General features: G+C 56.7%; 1 protein-coding gene across 1 annotated transcript; it reads right to left on the reverse strand.

Annotated features, from left to right (window-relative positions):
* Positions 1–8,862: 8,862 nt before the first annotated feature.
* LOC102930016 (heparan sulfate glucosamine 3-O-sulfotransferase 1) lies at positions 8,863–14,570 on the reverse strand. The gene is made up of 2 exons (XM_043536517.1): positions 14,426–14,570; positions 8,863–11,770 (listed from the first exon to the last, which is right to left on the reverse strand). Exon 2 carries the CDS (start codon positions 11,457–11,459, stop codon positions 10,545–10,547), a length of 915 nt encoding a protein of 304 aa, XP_043392452.1. The 5' UTR covers positions 11,460–11,770; positions 14,426–14,570; the 3' UTR covers positions 8,863–10,544.
* Between the last annotated feature and the right edge of the window lie 3,400 nt (positions 14,571–17,970).

Consider the following 17,970-nt stretch of genomic DNA (forward strand, 5'->3'; position numbering starts at 1 on the left):
CCGGCTCTAGAATTGGCCTCTTTTCAAAGCTTTGAATCTGAAGAACTCTAAAGGTCCTATGTCTGCCATGCTTGTATAAACAGAAAATGCTATGTCAGGGTTCCGTCCCCACTCTGAACTCTAGGGTACAGATGTGGGGACCCACATGAAAGACTCCCTAAGCTTAGGTTAAAAACTTCCCCAAGGCACAAATCCTTCCTTCTCCTTGGATGAGTACTGCTGCTATCACCAAGTGAGTTAGACAAAGATTCAGGAAAAGGACCACTTGGAATTCCTGTTTCCCCAAAATATTCCCCCAAGCCCCTTCACCCCCGTTCCGGGGGAGTCTTGAGAATAATCTACCAACCAGATAGGTAAACAAGGTGAGCACAGACCAGACCCTTGGGTTTTTTGGACACTAAAACCCAATCAGATTCTTAAAAAACAGAACTTTATTATAAAGGAAAAAAGGAAAAGAAGCACCACTGTAAAATCAGGATGGAAGGTAATTTTACAGGGAATAAGACTTAAAACACAGAGGATTCCCCCTAGGCAAAACTTCAAAGTTTAAAAAAAACAGGGATAAACCTCCCTTTTGGCACAGGGAAAATTCACAAGCTAATACAAAAGATAATCTAACGCATTCCTTGCCATTACTTACTATTTCTGTAATATTAGATGTATCATTTCAGTAGGAGCTGCTGGATTACTTGCTTGGTCTCTGTCTCAGAGAGAACACACACAGCACAAAAACAAAGCCTTTCTTCTCTTCCCCCCCTCCCCCCCTTGGTCCTTCTGGTCAGGTGCCAACTAGGTTAATAGAACTGATTAACCCCTTACAGGTAAGGGGATTCTGTACCTCTGGCCAAGAGGGATTTTATATTACTACATACAGAAAGGTTGTTACCCTTCCCTTTATACTTATGCCATGCCCCCCAAATCATAGATGGTGTGGGACAGCCTGTTCCAAACTGGCTGTGATTTCTTCCTGGAGCTCTAGGAGAAAACAGAGTTAATAAGACACATGCACCTTTAGATATACTACTGACTATATAAAAACTAACCATATTTTCCACATTTCAAGGACAATTTTAAATAGTTGATTCTGGGAAACTTCCATGAGAGAGTGCATCAGCCAGTTTGTTAGACGCTCCTGAAATGTGTTGTATTTCAAAATCAAAATCTTGCAGAGTTAAACTCCACTGAAGAAGTTTTTTGTTAGCATCCTTGATGGTCTGAAGCCACTGTAGCGCAGCATGGTCAGTTTGCAGGTGGAAATGCTGCCCCCAAACATATGGGCGTAGCTTTTCCAGAGCATACACAATGGCGTAACGTTCCTTTTCGGTGATTAACCAGTGGCTTTCTCTCTGACAGTTTTTTGCTGAGAAACACAACAGGACGGAATTCTTGATCCAGTCCTTCCTGCATTAAAACTGCTCCCACACCATGCTCGGATGCATCTGTGCTTACTAGGAAAGGTTTGTCAAAGTCTGGAGCCCTTAGCACAGGGTCAGACATGAGTGTCGCTTGAAGCTGGTTAAAGGCCTTCTGACACTCTTCAGTCCACTGAACTGCATTTGGCTGTTTCTTTTTGGTTAGGTCTGTCAGTGGGGTGGTGATTTGGCTGTATTGCGGTACAAATCGCCTGTAGTATCCGGCCAAGCCTAAGAAGGATTGGACCTGTTTCTTTGACTTTGGGACAGGCCACTTTTGGATAGCATCCACTTTGGCCTGTAGGGGGTTGATAGTTCCTTGACCCACCTGGTGTCCAAGGTAAGTCACTCTTTTTAGACCTATTTGACAATTCTTAGCCTTAACTGTTAGTCCTGCCTCCTTTATGCGCTCGAAGACTTTTTGCAGATGCTCCAGGTGTTCTGCCCATGAATCAGAAAAGATGGCCACATCATCAAGGTAGGCAACTGCAGATTCTCCCAATCCTGCTAGGAGACTATCTACCAGTTTTTTTGGAAAGTGGTGGGTGCATTTCACAGTCTGAAAGGGAGCACATTAAATTCATACAGCCCTACATGGGTGATGAGGGCTGACCTTTCCTTGGTGGATTCATCCAGTGGTACTTGCCAGTACCCCTTGGTTAAGTCTAAGGTAGAGATGAACTGGGCCCGTCCTAGTTCCTCCAATAGCTCATCTGTGCGTGGCATTGGATAGTTGTCTGGGCGAGTTAAAGCATTTAGCTTATGCTTTTGCAGGACTACCGTATCTCCCCATCTGATTTGGGAACTGTAACCACTGGAGATGCCCATGCACTGTTAAGAGGGGCAGATTACACCCATCTGTAGCATGTCCTGGATCTCCTGTTCGATAGCAGTTTTGGCTTGAGGAGACACCCAGTAAGGTTGGGCTCTAATTGGGCAAGCATTACCTGAGTCAATGGAGTGGTATGCCCATTCAGTCCGTCCTGGGGTGGCTGAGAACATCAGCGTGAAGCTAATGCACAGCTCCTTGATCTGCTGTCGCTGCATACGTTCGAAGGTCATTGAGAGGTTCGCTTCTTCCAAGCCACTGTCACTTTTTCCTTCATAGTAGACACCTTCAGGCCACTCAGCGTCATCTCCCTGGGCTGTAAACTGACACACCTTTAATTCTCTGGAATAAAAGGGCTTTAGAGAATTAACATGGTATACTTTCAGCTTTAGGGTTTGTTAGGGGGCTTTTTCCTTCACCCACTTACTTCCCTGGTCCTTCTCGCATAAACAGAGAGCAACAATACCCGAAGTCCAAAGGTGCAAACAATTTGATGTTTATTGGGGTGAACTTCCAGCAAGCATAATTACAGTTTCCTTCCTTAGTGTCCCCCTTCCCAGCTCTGACATCACAGAGGCTTACCTATGTCCCTGTTCCCATTTTCCCCCTTTAGCTAAACATGATTCCAATTTCCCCACCCCCATTCCCTGTTCCCATTTCCCTCGCACCCACCCGCCCACTTCCTGATTGACTGCAGGCTATATAGTAAAACTTGAGTTCTGCTTAGCTCTACCTTAACCAATCATTTTCCTGAAATTTAACTAACCCATCCTAACATATTGTAACATGATTTATGTAATCAATTATATCCCACCACCTTAATTAGTTTACACCCAGCAAAATTAATTATACAGCAGACCGGAACAATCTTAGAACCAGACAGAGATTATACAGACAAACAATAGCAAAGTGGGAACTATAATGAAAAAACAATACAGAAGTGAGGATTTCCCATCCCAGCTATTGATAAGTGAGTTCTTGCCAGACAGGATGTTATCAAACTAAGTTTCCGTTTACATTTTCTAGGCACTTCCCTTTCTCTGGAGGCAATAGGCATTATCAGGACAGGATTGTATTCCTTACAGCCCAATAGCACCTTCTTGCAATGTGACTAGTTTGGAATGTGAGGATGTGACTGTCGCTTCCCAGCTTATGGCTGCCTCTGTTGCTTAGCCAAAGGCCTTAGCCTAAGAACAGGGCCTCAGACTGTCACAGTAAGAGAAGGACCTTACACTGGCAGACAGTGATTTTGATTCTTTCTTTTATACCTCTATAACTAGCCAAGTGATAAGAATACATCTAAATTCTTAGAGTATAGGCCTTTGCAGACAGGCCTGAATATCTATATCCTAACAGGGTTGAGGTAGAGGATTCTATGAGATAGTTAACTGCTCCCAGGCGCTCTTGGACTGTAAATGGCCCTTCCCATGACGCTTCCATCTTATGGGCCTGGAGCACCTTCAAGACCATGACTTGGTCCCCTACTTTAAAGGAACACCCTCTGGTATATTTATCATACCAGGCCTTTTGATCTTCCTAAGCATCTTTTAGGTTTTCTCTAGCAAGGGCTAAAGAGTCTTGTAGGTTGTTTACAAAGTCCAGAATGTTAGTTCCTGGAGAAGGCCTAAACCCCTCCCATTGCTGCTTCACCAACTGTGAAGTTGGTGCCCCTTAACCTCGCGGCCATACACAAGTTCAAATGGTGAAAACCCTAAACTGGGATGTGGTACAGCTCTGTAGGCAAAGAGCAACTGCTGCAACACTGGGTCCCAATCATTGGAGTGCTCATTTATGAATTTACGTATCATGGCCCCCAAAGTTCCATTAAACTTCTCCACCAGGGCATTTGTTTGATGGTGCTAAGGGGTGACAACCACGTGGTTCACCCCATGAGCTTCCCAAAGGCTTTTCATGGTTCCTGCCAGGAAATTAGTTCCCGAATCCGTAAGGATGTCGGAGGGCCAGCCTAGCCTGGCAAAAATGTCTGTTAATGCTTGGCACACACTTTAGCCCTTGGTGTTGCTTAGAGCTACTGCTTCCAGCCATCGGGTGGCAAAATCCATGAAAGTCAGTATGTATTGCTTTCCTCTGGGTGTCTTTTTCAGGAAAGGACCCAGAATATCCATACCTACTCACTGAAATGGAACTTCAATTATGGGGAGTGGCTGTAGAGAGGCTTTGACCTGGTCTTGGGGCTTTCCTACTCTTTGGCACACCTCACAAGACCGGACATAGGTAGAAACATCCTTGCCCATTCCCTCCCAGTGGAAGGACTTCCCCAAATGGTCTTTGGTCCTGTTCACCCCAGCATGACCACTAGGATGATCATGGGCTAAGCTTAATAGCTTTACCTGGTACTTAGTTGGAACTGCCAACTGTCTCTGAGGATGCCAGTCCTCCTGGTGCCCACCCGAAAGCGTTTCCTTGGATAAAAGTTCTCGTTCTACCACAAACCGGGATTGGTTAGAAGAGCTGAGGCGGTGGGTTGCTCCGTGCCACCATCCAAGCTCCCTGGAGGCTTTTATCTGCTTCCTGGTCGGCCTGGAACTGTTCCCTTGATGTTGGAGACCTCAGTTCCTCACTGGATGGTGGACCTGGGCTTGGTCCCTCGGGAAGCTACGCAGGGGACAGGGCTGGTTCTGGGGACGGTGACCCACTCTCTGCGGGTGCGCTAGGTTGGGGTTCAGGCTCCGGCTGAGCCTCTTGCGCAGGTTTAGCTGCTGCTGCCAGGGCAGGCTCGGTGGGGCCCTCTGGTGTTGGGGTTGTAGACGGGGTTGCAAGCGCTGGACTCAGTGCTGGCAATGGTTCTGGTGCTGGTTGCTCCGCCCGTTCCGGTTCTAGGACTGGTTCTGTCTGTGTCTCTGCAATGGTCCACTACAGCTGTCACAGATGTTGGCCTGGAGTCCAGTTCCACCACCTCAATCTGGGTCTCTGGTATCACAGATTGGGCCCTTGTCCAAGGCTCAGAAACAGAACTAGGTGTGAAGGCTCGCTTAGCCTGGCTGCGGGTGACCATTCCCACCCTCTGGGCTAGCTTCACGTGGTGGGCCAAGTCTTTCCCCAGCAGCATGGGAATGGGATAATTGTCATAGACTGCAAAAGTCCATATTCCTGACCAACCCTTGTACTGGACAGGCAACTTGGCTGTAGGCAAGTCAAAAGAGTTTGACTTGAAGGGTTGAATCATCACTTGGGCCTCTGGGTTGATGAATTTGGGGTCCACTAGGGATGAGTGGATAGCTGACACCTGTGCTCTAGTGTCCCTCCAGGTCATAACCTTCCTGCCCACAGTGTTTCCTTTCACTTTGAGGGTACCTGGGAGGCATCTGGGCCTGAGAACCTTTGGTGTGACCCTGGTGCAATGAATTGCAGTCTGTTGGGATTCTTGGAGCAGTTGGCCTTTATATGCCCCAGCTAGTTACATTTAAAACATCGCCCAGCTGACTGGTCACTGGGGCAGGGTCAATTGCTGGAGAATGGTGTGGTGGGACAATAAGGTGTCTGGGGTTTTCCTTGAGTGTAGTTGGCACCTTGGGCTGCCCCTGGTGGTAGGGTGTGGTCTCAGGGTGTCTCCTCTGGTATCCACCCAAACTGAGACCAGGGTTCTTCCTCTCTTCTACCTCCACCCATTTTGTTCTGATTTGCCCCGCCTCTCTGACAGACTGAGACTGCTCATATTGATCAGGATAAGAAGCAAGACTTTCTGCTGAGTCCATTTTCTTATCCCATAAACACTGTTCTACATCATTGGTCATAGTCAGGAGGTGCTCCTGGACAACCAAATCACACATTCCTTCAAGGCTAGTTACACCCCTTTCTTTGACCCATTTATTGAACAGATCCTTCATCTGGTTTACATAAGCCACATTACTTAGTCCACCCCCTCTCTTAAACGCTCTAAATTTCACTCTGTAAGTTTCAGGTGTAATTTGAAATTGCTTCAAAACCAAATCCTTGAATTTACCATAGTCAGAAGCATCCTCAATAGGCATCTTGCTGAATGAATATGTCCAGAGCTCTTCCAGTGAATTTTGCTACCAATGTGGTCATCTTGTGATCTTCAGGAATTGCATGGAGGGTGCACAGTCTCTCAAAGGTGATGAAATATTCAGCGATATCACTGGATTCATCATACTGTGGACATAATCGCTCCCATTTGTGGATTTTTGGGGAGGTGGAGCCAACTGCTGAAAGGTTTTGTCCTTTTAACTTTATCGCCTCCAGTTCATGCTTCCTCTCTCTTTTGCTCTCCAGAGCATGCTGCCTCTCTTTCCTTCTCTTCTCTGGCCACTTGTGCATCAATCTCCATCTCTTTTAATTCCAGTTGTCTTTCATGTTCTTTCTTTTTTCAGTTTCCACTCTGACTAAATCTGGTTTCGTTTTGGACATCACTTTGTCATCCTAACCTCCCTGTGCTTAGCCTAGCTTAACCTGAGAGCTAGAAAGAGGAGAAAGGGAAAGGAAAGAAAAGAAAGGAGAGGAAAAAAAAAGCTTGTGAATTCCCTTGCAGGACTTAACTACTCTGCCCTGAGGCAGAGGAAAAAAAACTCCAGATGCTCTCAGCTTTTTTTAAAAAAAAACAAAACAAAAAATCTTCCTTGACTTCAAGGAGTCAAAAGAAAAAATATTTTCTTTTAAAAAGACGAAGGTCTGTGCTTCTGGTTCCCACAATGTCAGCGTTCCCTCCCCTCTCTGAGCTCTAGGGTTACAGATGTGGGGACTCGCATGAAAGACCCCCTAAGCTTATTTTTGCCAGTTTAGGTTAAAAACTTCCCCAAGGCGCACATCCTTCCTTGTCGTTGGATGAGTACTGCTGCTACCACCAAGTGAGTTAGACAAAGATTCAGGAAAAGGACCACTTGGAGTTCCTGTTTCCCCAAAATATCCCCCCACCCCACCCCCCTGCAGCCTCTTCACCCCCTTTCTGGGGGAGGCTTGAGAATAATCTACCAACCAAATAGGTAAACAAGGTGAGCACAGACCAGACCCTTGGGTTTTTAGGACACTAAAACCCAATCAGATTCTTAAAAAACAGAACTTTATAATAAAGAAAAAAAAAAAAGTAAAAGAAGCACCTCTGTAAAATCAGGCTGGAAGGTAGTTTTACAGGGTAGTAAGACTTAAAACACAGAGGATTCCCCCTAGGCAAAACTTTAAAATTATAAAAAAACAGGGATAAACCTCCTTCTTAGCACAGAGAAAATTCACAAGCTAATACAAAAGATAATCTAACGCATTCCTTGCTATTACTTACTATTTCTGTAATATTAGATGTATCATTTCAGTAGGAGCTGCTGGATTACTTGCTTGGTCTTTGTCTCAGCGAGAACACACACAGCACAAAAACAAAGCCTTTCTTCCCCCCCCTCCCTTGGTCCTTTTGGTCAGGTGCCAACTAGGTTAATAGAACTGATTAACCCCTTACAGGTAAGGGGATTCTGTACCTCTGGCCAAGAGGGATTTTATATTGCTGCATACAGAAAGCTTGTTACCCTTCCCTTTATTCCCTTTATATTTATGGCAGCTACGTCCCAGTACTTAGTTTCCTCCTATCCTCTATCTAGATGGTTTGGCTTTCTAAACCTTTGGAACAGTGCTACTGTGAGCAGAACAGTGAAAATGGGACTCTTGCATCAAACAGCTAAACTAAAAGTATTTGGTGCTCGTGTTGCTTCTGGAATACTGTGTCCAGCTCTGGTGTCCACAATTAACAAAAGGTGCTGAAAAATTGGAGAGGGTTGAGAAAAGAGACATGAGAACCATTAAAGTGTTGGAAAACATGCAGTATAGTGTGGGACTCAAGGAGACTGAGCTATATGATGCCTCAAAGAGAAAGTTAAGGAGTGACTTGAACATAATCTAAAGTATGTATGTAGGGAAGAGAGACTTGATAGAGGGCGCTTTATGGCTGCCTCCGAGGGGCCCATCCTCTTAGCCCCCAGTCTGTGGAGCTCTTACAGAAACGTTGTCAGGTACTGGGGAAGGTGCTCAGCATGGTAATGTCCATTCAGGTCAGACCTGGAAATTGACATCGTAAATGGTCAGTGTGGGAATAATCATCTCCCTTCTCCCGTCCGCTCTGGCAGTTATGTAACAGGATGTATGGGGCAGCAGACAGGGTGGAAAATCCGCACGCTCCTGCCAGGGGCATGTATTGGATCTAACCCCATCAGTGGAAGGGCTCCTGAGTGTAGAATTTTAGCATTTTCCATTCAAAAATACATATTTTAGAGGGAAAGTTGTCTTATTTCAAAGCTTTGGATGGAGGGGAAAAACTTTCCTCTCATCTCTATTACAGAGCAAAGCCCTAAATTGAAATTTGGCCCTGGGATTTTTGCTCAGGACTCCATTCTGTGCTTCAGAGTAACAGCCGTGTTAGTCTGTATTTGCAAAAAGAAAAGGAGGACTTGTGGCACCTTAGAGACTAACCAATTTATTTGAGCATAAGCTTTCGTGAGCTACAGCTCACTTCATCGGATGCGTACTGTGGAAAATACAGAAGATGTTTTTATACACACAAATCATGAAAAAAATGGGTGTTTATCACTACAAAAGGTTTTCTCTCCCCTCACCCCACTCTCCTGCTGGTAATAGCTTATGTAAAGTGATCACTCTCCTTACAGTGTGTATGATAATCAAGGTGGGCCATTTCCAGCACAAATCCAGGTTCCCCCCCCCCCCACACACACACACTTCATTACCACGCACTGAGGGAACTGGTTGGGGGAACAAACAACCCCAACAATGCAGACACCATTTCCCTAGTGTTTGTTGTATCCCATTAAAAAAATCTCAGCAAACTTAATCCATGTTCAGCTGGCAGCAGCCAGCCTCAGTGCCAGCACAGCCCCTGGGGTCTCCCTGACACGTCAGACAAACAGAGCCCTGACGTTCCGTGGGGTACAGGAATGAGAAGACAGCGCCGTTGGTTACCCTGGGGGAGGGAGCCCCTAGGGCTGAGCTAAGCTACGGGCTGGGTGTGAGGTTGTGCTCTAGCTAAGGGCGTTCATCCCTATTTCCTTTGCTGCGAGGCCAAGGCCCTTGGGCCTTCGATGGCTCAAACCCCACGCAGGACCGGGGGCTGGCACTGTTAACGCTCATGCTGGGTGTGCCGGTGGGGGCCACACTTCAGTGCTCCAGGTCTGAGGCTGCGTTCTGAGTTATGTAGCAAACGGGGGGAGGGGTGACGTGCCCCCATGGGCTCTGAGTGACTCCAGCACCAGAACCCCACCCCATTGCCTTTCTAAGGGTGCCGCAGGCAGCTGTAGTTCCCAGAGCCAGACACTAGAGGGCGGTAACCACATTGCTCTAAGCGGCCGTGACCCCTGTGCGGGCGAAGGTGCAAGGACTGGGTGCTCTGGCCTGGCCTGTGGCTGCTCCCTCCCTCGGTGTGCTGCCGGGGGGGTGGGCTGGCCCAGCTGCTCCACGGGCACCGACCTGCAATGGCCACGGGTGACCAGGGGGCAGCTGAGCTCGGCGTTGGCTGGGCCACCCCAACCACCAGTCCCCCCTGCGGTGTGGGGTGGGGTTCGCATGGGGGGGGGAGTCTTGTGGGCTGCAGCCTGAAGGGCTTGCGCGGCGCACTGGGTGACCACACCCTGCCCTCCCCTCCAGGCAGGAGTCAGCCAAAAGCCAGAATAAAGGGGCACCTGTCTTCGGCTGCCAGCCTGCCACAGCCAGAGTGAGCCTGACCCAAGGGAGGGGGGCGTCTGTTGGGTTTAAGGGGAGCTCTGTCGTGTTTTCACCTTAGGCTGGGGCTTGCTTAGGAAGAGCTGGGGCATAACTCAAGGGGGGCCCATAACGCTGTGTATAGCCCGCAGAGAAGACCCTGCAGGCTGGCTGGGGAATTCAGCTGGCAGGAAAGGGGGCAGCCTGGAAATGCCTCTGTTGGGAGAGGTGGGTCTCCAGTCCCCTTGGGGAGGTGGCAGGTTGGGAGCTGGTAGCCTGAAAGGAGGGACATGGGGGCAGATGCCCTGAATTGTAGAAGCCCCCTGTCCCTTCATCCCCCCTGCTATCCTGCCTCGCCCCACGGTTCTGTGGGGCAAATGTTTCTTTCTGGGCCCTTTTAGGAGTGTGCTTCTGGGGCAGCTGTGGACCTCGGCCTTGTCCCGGCAGGGAGGAGCCCCCTGCTCCTGCCCTGATTCGTTCCTCCCACCCCCTTTCCCATCTACACTCCCTGTGCCCAGGGGATACAGCCCCACCAGGACCCCCCCTCGCAGCCTGTTCTGAGCACCTAAGTCCTCTGAGCTCGGGGGGTGGGGGGAGCTGCCCTGCCCATCCTGATACCAACATTTCACAGCCTCTCAGCACCAGCTGAACGTGCGCCCCGCCAGGCTGAAGAAGTGCTCGTTGTGGGCGCTGAAGTAGGTGCAGAGCTGCTCCAGCAGCAGCTTGGCGATGGGCGGGTGGGGCCGCCCCTTGGACTCGTCCAGGCAGCGCTGGCGGGCCCCGGCCTGCAGGCAGTAGAAGCCCTTGGTCTGGTTGAAGTAGAAGTTGTCGGGGCCCAGCCGGGGCGCCAGGCCCAGGAACTGCTCCACACGGCGCAGCTCGGCCAGGGGCTCGCGGATCAGGCCGCCACCGTCCACCACGTGGATGTGGGCTGGGGGGAAGGCGGCCAGCCAGCGGGCCAGGTGCAGGGCGTAGAGGCTGCGCTGGATGGGCTTGTAGCGGGTGTCGAGGCCCCGGTCCCCCCGCACCAGGAGCTGCTCCAGGGGAGGGTAGGGCTTGCAGCGCGCCTGGCGGTTGTGCAGGATCTGGGTGTAGTCCGACACCAGCCGCTCCACCGGGTCCCGCACGATGAGCAGCAACCGCACGCCAGGGGCCAGGGCGCGGACGCGGGCGGGGACCCGGGGGGAGGAGAAGTAGCCTGGGGTCTTCTCCACGGTGAGCTGGCCAGGCCGCGAGAGGGGCATCTGCTGGCGGTACCAGCCCAGCCCCCGGCGGTAGTTCTCCTCCCGGTTGAAGAAGTGCACCTCGGAGCGGGCAGCGGCCACCTGCGGGTGCAGTGCCAGCATCTCCAGCAGGGCTCGTGTGCCCCCCTTCCGCACCCCGATGATGATCCCCTGGGGCAGGCGGCGCTGCAGGCTGCTGGCCTGGGACCCGGATGTGTTTCCCAGCCATGGAGCCGCCTGCGCCCAGGACTCCAGCATCCCCTGCTCCAGGCGGGCCCCCCCAGCCTCTGCCAGCAGGAGCAGCCAGCCGGCCCACCAGCAGGCCATGGCTGCCCTTGCCCAGGGAAGATGGGCACAAGTAGCCTGGACTCTTGGCAGGAGCTGGGGGTCTCACAGCCAAGCCCCTTCCATGGCCAGGGTTAACTGCAGGGGCTCCCTTCCCTTGCCTGCAGCGGGGTCCCGCCCTGCTCCTGGCTGGCAGAGCCCCTTCCCTGGCACTGTCTCTGCTCAAAGGGGCAGCGGGGCGCTACGGCCCCCGTGCATCTCGCAGGATTCCAGCCCCGCTCCGCTTCCCGGGGCAGCTCCGGTGCTGGGACCCTCGTTCGATTAACCGGCTCCTCAACGCCTGGCGCAGCCCCCTGCGGGAGGACGGGGAGAAACGGGGCATCAGTAGGACTCACAGGGCTCCCTCTGATCCCCGGCACAAAGTGACCCAGCCGGAGCAGCCCGGGGATGGATCGGGACTGACCTGCACGAAATAACAGCCCCGGGGGCAGGCGTCTCCTGGCACGTAGTGCCCAGTTGGGCATTAGGGCCCCCGCAGAGTGTATGCGCACTCCCCCCGCCATGCTGACAGTCCCCCCCCAGGTCCATTCTCAACCCCCCACCTCATCAGCCATGTACCTGCAACAGGCCCAGCCCCCCCCAGCAGACCCAGAGCAGCTCCTCCACGCTGGATTTAAAGACCCCAAGGTCCAGACTCCCCCATCTACACCAGTTTAAACCTGCAAGTGACCCCTGCCCCCGCTGCAGAGGCAGGTGACCCCCCCCCCCCCGCCAATCTGCCCAGGGCTTGGGGGGGGGTTCTTCCCGACCGGTGTGCAGCGATCAGCCCCCCCGACACAAACACCCCCCACGTGCCCACACAGGCGCGGCCAGCCCCGCCCCACAGGAGCCGCTGCTCCGGCTGAGCGGGCACGAGGGAGCCCCCCGGCAACGCACGTCCCCCGCCTGACGCCCGCACTGAGCCCCCGGGAGCCCCGCTGGCGTCAGCGAGCGTGTCCCGGCCCCCGGGGGCGGGTGTGTCGCCGTGGACACCGCGCGGGGGGGTTCCGCGGGCCCCTGCCGGGAGGGGCCGGATCTGCAGCTGGGGCGGGGCTGCTGAGACCCAGCAAACTCATCTCTCGGCGGCGCCCCCCGGCCAACAAGGGGGGCAGATTCCGGCCTCTCCCCGGGCCGGGCCCAAGCGTCTGCCCGGCTGCGGGAAACCGAGGCAGGAGGGGCCGCTCCCAGCTCCCCACTCCCCAGTGCTGCGGGGGAGGGGCCCCGCTGCCGGGCCGGCTCTGGGGTGGGGGCGCCGGGCACGGGGGGAGGCACAGACAGACCCGGCACCCCCGACCCCACGCTGACGGGCAGGACAGAGCCAATGTGATCCCCCCAGCTCCTGGGGGCTGGGAGCCAGGACTCCTGGGTTCTCTCCCGGCTCCAGGAGAGGAGTGAGGTCTAGTGGTTAGAGGGGGGGGGGGCTGGGAGCCAGGACTCCTGGGTTCTCTCCCCGGCTCAGAGAGGGTAATAGTGGTTAGAATGGGGGAGGGCTGCGAGCCAGGACTCCTGGGTTCTCTCCCTGGAGTTAAGGAAATGTGGGGTCTTGGATGGGTCTCCCCTCTCTCAGCTTCCCCTCTGGGGCTAGCGACACCCGCCCCGGAGGGGCTGGAGCAGGGCCGGGGTCACTCCCAGCTCCTGGCACGGCAGGGCCTGCCCCTCTCTCTGGGGGACGCTGTTTGGCTCGGTGACGTGTTTTGCTCTAATGAGGCGGAGCCCCCCGGGGACGATCCCACTTCCTGGCGGATGCTAATTAGAGGGGAGCCGGGGGGGGGGGCAGCGCAGGCTGTCACCGCGGTCACGGGAGGGTGTTTAAAGGGACAAAAGCCTCAATATGGGGGTGGGGGAGATTGAGCCCCAGCCCCCGGGAGCCCCCTGTGTGGCTGCAGCGCCCCTCTGCCCAGGACCCCAGGAATCCAGCCACGGGCCAAGCTCCCAGCTCACCGCCGAGGAGGGGAGAAAGGCATTGGGAGAGGGGCACCAGGGCTTAATTTGTGCCATGGCTTGTCTGGGCTGAGCCTGGCCCCCTCGGCCCCCCAGTTATGAATGAACTGCTCGAGCCCCAGCACCTCTCCTCGGGAGGCACCGCGCACAGGGGGCAGATTCAGCGCCTGCAGGGCACCCAGTGCCAATGCCCCGGGTGGCATCATACCGGGGACCCAGCCCGGGACAGCACCGTACTAAGGACCCGGCCCCCATCTCTTTCCCCGCATGCCATTGTACCGGGGACCCCCCCCCCCGTCCTGGCACCTGTACCGGGGCCTGCCCTTCCCCCCGCCAGTGACACAGACCTGGGCACACAGGAGTGAGAAACACTCCTGCCCCGGGCCCCCTAGCCCGGCGCCCCTCCCTGCCTGCCCCACCTGGCGAGATGCCACCCAGGGAGCCGGCAGGTCCCTCGCCAGTGCAGGCGGCGGAGTCTCCGGCAGGGCTGGTAGCCAGGCCCCCCGGAACGAGTGGAAATGGGTTACAACGCCGCCCCCCACCGGCTCCCAGCTCTGAGGAGCCCCTGACTCAGCCTGCCCCCTCCCCCCACAGCCCCCCTCACCCCCCCCATATCCATGTCCCCTCCCCGCCCCACACCCCTCGTCACTCGCCCCCCTGCCCTAGTTCCCGAGCTGGTTGCCACCCGGGAGCGCGCCCTGCTGGGGGGGACGGGGGGTGTCGGGGCTCCCCCTGGGTCGGCAGGTCCCCGGGATGCCCCGGCGCCGCCCTTGGGACCCACCACCTGAGAACACGTGTTCGGGTCCAGCCGCCCGTGTCCGCACGGGCCGCTCACACTGCGGCGCCCCCGCTTCCGTCTCCACCCCCCGCCTTCCAGCCGCCCTCTGCCTCAGTTTCCCCAGCTGCCCTGGACGTCTCTCGCTCCGTCCGAGCAGGATCCCAGCCCAGGGGAGGCGGCAGCTTGGAACTGGACCGGGGGCTGCTCCCGGAGCCGGGCTGGGGGCGGGATCCGGCCGGCCGCAACTCACGGGCTGGTCCGGGAGCGAAGCGACACCGCCGATCCGACCCCTGGGAGGGACCCGCCGCTGGGCCCCGGTCCGGTCCGGTCCGGCTCGTTCCGTCCGCGGGGCGGCTCCTGCAGCCCGGGAGTCAGCGCGGCTCCGGGGTGCCGGGGCCAGCGGCTTTGTAACCTGCCGGCCCCCCCTGCCCCGCCCCCGACCGCCCCTGCCCCGCCCCCTCTGGTTGTGCCCGGCCCCAGGCCACACAGAGCCCCACGTGCCCGACTCCCCATCAGGGGCTCTGGCTCCGAGCCCCTCGCCAGCAGGAAAAGCTTCGAGCCGCGTCCCCCTCGCAGGGTGGGGCCAGGCATCCGCACCATGACACAGAGCGGTGGGGGGGGGGGGGGGGGAGAGAGGAACTTACCCCCAAGCCCACAGCAAGTCAGAGCTGGGGATGGAACCCAGGCGTCCTGGCTCCCAGCCCCCACTCCCCTCCCAGAGCTGGGGATAGAACCCCGGCGTCCTGGCTCCCAGCCCCCGCTCCCCTCCCAGAGCTGGGGTTAGAACCCAGGCATCCTGGCTCCCAGCCCCCGCTCCCCTCCCAGAGCTGGCGATGGAACCCAGGCGTCCTGGCTCCCAGTTCTGCGCTGTAACCATAAGTCTTTAATGCTGGGATGCGAAGTGCAGGCCGAGGGCCAGAGGCTACCACCCCCTGCGCCCACGTGTGGTCCCTCCTCTGGTGTGTGTGGGGCAGGGAGGGGGGCGAGTTGGGCCAGGTAGCCTTTAGCCCCACTCCCTGGCCTGAGCATTGCACATGGGCCCAAAGAGCCAGGCTCTGGGCTGGGTATCCACCCCGCCCGCTCACTGCCACCCTGAGAGCTGGGCTTGCCCAGCCCGTCCTACCCACCCGCCAAAGCGGGACACCTGCCCTTTAAATGGGCCAGCTCTTCCCAGCCCCCCCCCATGGGTGTGCGTGTGACACAATTACACAGATTCCGTAGCTCAAGTTCACCCAGAGTTCACAATCCACTGACCTCCCCCTTGCCGTCCCGGGGGGGGGGGGGGGCAGCAGGTGCTAAATCATTAAGGGAGGCTTCAAAAATTAATGTCTGGCAGAGAGAATCTCTGCAGTGCCCCTCCCCGACTTTCCCTCCCTCCCTTTGCAGCCCGCTGCCTCCCCCCTTCTCCCCTCCCCAGATCCTGCCCGTTTGGGGGGCTGCCCCCGAGTTCCAGCTCAGGCCCTTGGCTCTGCGTGAGGTGGGGCCCACAGTGCCGGGCGCTGCCCCGAGGAGCTCACAGCCTAAACAAAGAGGAGAAACTGAGGTACAGCGAGACTAAGGGGCTCAGCGACCGCTCAGCTCTCTTGATTCCAGCGCTGGACCCACAAGCCTTCTGCCCCCAAGCCCGCTTTCTTCCCCACCTGCCCGCTTCTCTGCTGCTCTCCTGCAGCAGGCCTGGTATCAGCCCTTCACGCGTCCCCCCTGCCCAAGCCAATGGCTCGTGGGAGCTTGGCACACGGGTCCATTTCCTGGGAGCAGCAGTGACGGGAAACCCAGCCCCCCACATGGGGATACACTCAGAGAGCAGGGCCCCCTCCAAGGGGCACCGTCTTTGGGTGCGGAGATTGGCAGCCAAACTGACACAAGCAGAGAATCGTTCACAGCCCCCAAGCCCCATAGACCCGTATTCACTCCCCCTGGCGCTGTCCAGGGCTGAAAGGGGCAGCGGGGAGCTGTCGGTCCCCCCAGGGTACAAGCAGGCAGGGGGCAGCATGCACAGCCCCCCGCCTGCTGAGCTCTGTCCAGAGCCAGACAATTGTCCCATCTCCCCATCCCAGCACTGCCCTCTCGCTCGCCCGAGTCAGGAAGCAGCCAGTAGGAGCCCAGCCCAGCTGCGGGAGACCCCGAGCGGGGCAGGCGGCCAGGGTGGGCTGTCAGGCTCTGGGCCTGCCTGTGGCTCAGCTTGCTGGGGCCTGGGGACGAGTCTCTTTGACCCCCTCTAGGGCTGGAGCCGCCAGCACTTCCCAGCCGCTCAGTCATGCAGAGAGTTTGGGTTGAATCCCCCCAAAACCATCCAGGGGCCTCACTCAGAGGGTTACTGACCCCAAGGCCAGGGCGGTGCTAGCCCCCCTCACCCTGGCAGTGAGGCCGCTCTGGTCCCCAGTGTCCCCACAGCCCCTCCCGCGGGGGCCGTACTGTGAGCCCCATTGCTCAGAGGGGACCTAGGGCCAGAGCCTGAAACAGGAGCTGGGCTTGGTGGCAGACCAGGGCCATGCAGGGATGTGACCCAGGCCTGCCAAGCTGCAGCTAGTGGCATCGCCCCAGGCCTCGCCGCCTCTGGGAGCAGGGACAGGCCCACAATGGTGCCGAGGGGCATCTGCCATTGGCAGTCACAACCCCATGCCCAGCTGGCACCTAACCCTGCAGGCGTCACCTCTCCGCTGGTCGGCATGTGCAAAGAAGCCTGAATCCGAGGGCTGCTGGGAGCCTCGGCACCCCCTGACATGGGGCTCCCACAGCAGGTGGCTCCCATGAGGGCCACCCCCGTAGGCACCCCAGGAGCAGGCCTCAGCCCTGCAGCCTGGCCTCACATCCACAGGGGCAAGCAAGTGCTGGGGCCTGGGCCCCTGCTGAGGGCAGAGACCTGGCCCGGGGCCCCTCCCAGCCCGGCCCAACTACCCGCTGATTATTTACACAAAGCAGAACAGTGCCGGCAGGAGCGGCCGAGCTCCCTACCCCTGCAGAGCCCATGGCCCGGGAATCGGGCACTCACAGGCCACGTGGGTTCAAGTCCTTGCCCCAGATCAGGGCCTCGAACCCAGCTGACGTCTCAGGAGATGCCCTGGCCACCGAGCTGCTGGCTGCCACGTGGTGCGTCGCTCGCGCCAGCTGAGAACTCTGGGCAGAGACGGGCACCGCTCTCAGCCTGGCAATCAGATGCCTGGAGGCCCGGGCCAGCAGGAGCTAAAAACCTGCGAGGGGCAGGGCCTAGGCCCCCCTCCTCTGCACTTCACTCCCTGACGGCTTAGGCAGCTGGGGTTCTGGCCCGAGTGCCAGCTCTCCCCAAGCATGGGGTGGGCAGCCTGGACACCCAGCTCAGGGGTCCCCTGGGTGCCAGCACCTCTAGGAGTTAGGCACACCAGTGCCTGAGTCCAGGGGCGAGTGCCCACCCCAGGTGCCCAGCCCTTGCCTAAGGACTTGGGGCCCATGCCCATCAACAGCAGGACCCCAGGGGGTGAGGGGGTTGGGTTTCTATTTATTCAGCCTATGGGGCAGGAAGGGGGCTGAGGCTGCCCATGGGGAGGGGGGCTGGGTGTCCTGAGGCCCCCTCTCCCACGTGGGAAACTCCCTGATGTGGCCCTGCTTGGCGGATCATTGCCCGAGCAGGGAAGGCTGGCCTGAGGCCCGGGCACTATGTGGGCCCAGCGTGGGGAGCTGACCTGGCACAGAGGGGGTAGGGCCCTGTGCGGCCGGAAGCGAGAGTCATGGGGGCCCAGGGTCTCATCCCATCCATTGCTGCTTGGCCAGGGTGTCTCCCGCCCCACTGATCGCCCCTCTGCTAGCTACAGCCTTGCC

The sequence above is a fragment of the Chelonia mydas genome, chromosome 26, assembly GCF_015237465.2.
Source record: "Chelonia mydas isolate rCheMyd1 chromosome 26, rCheMyd1.pri.v2, whole genome shotgun sequence".
NCBI classification, from domain to species: Eukaryota; Metazoa; Chordata; order Testudines; family Cheloniidae; genus Chelonia; species Chelonia mydas.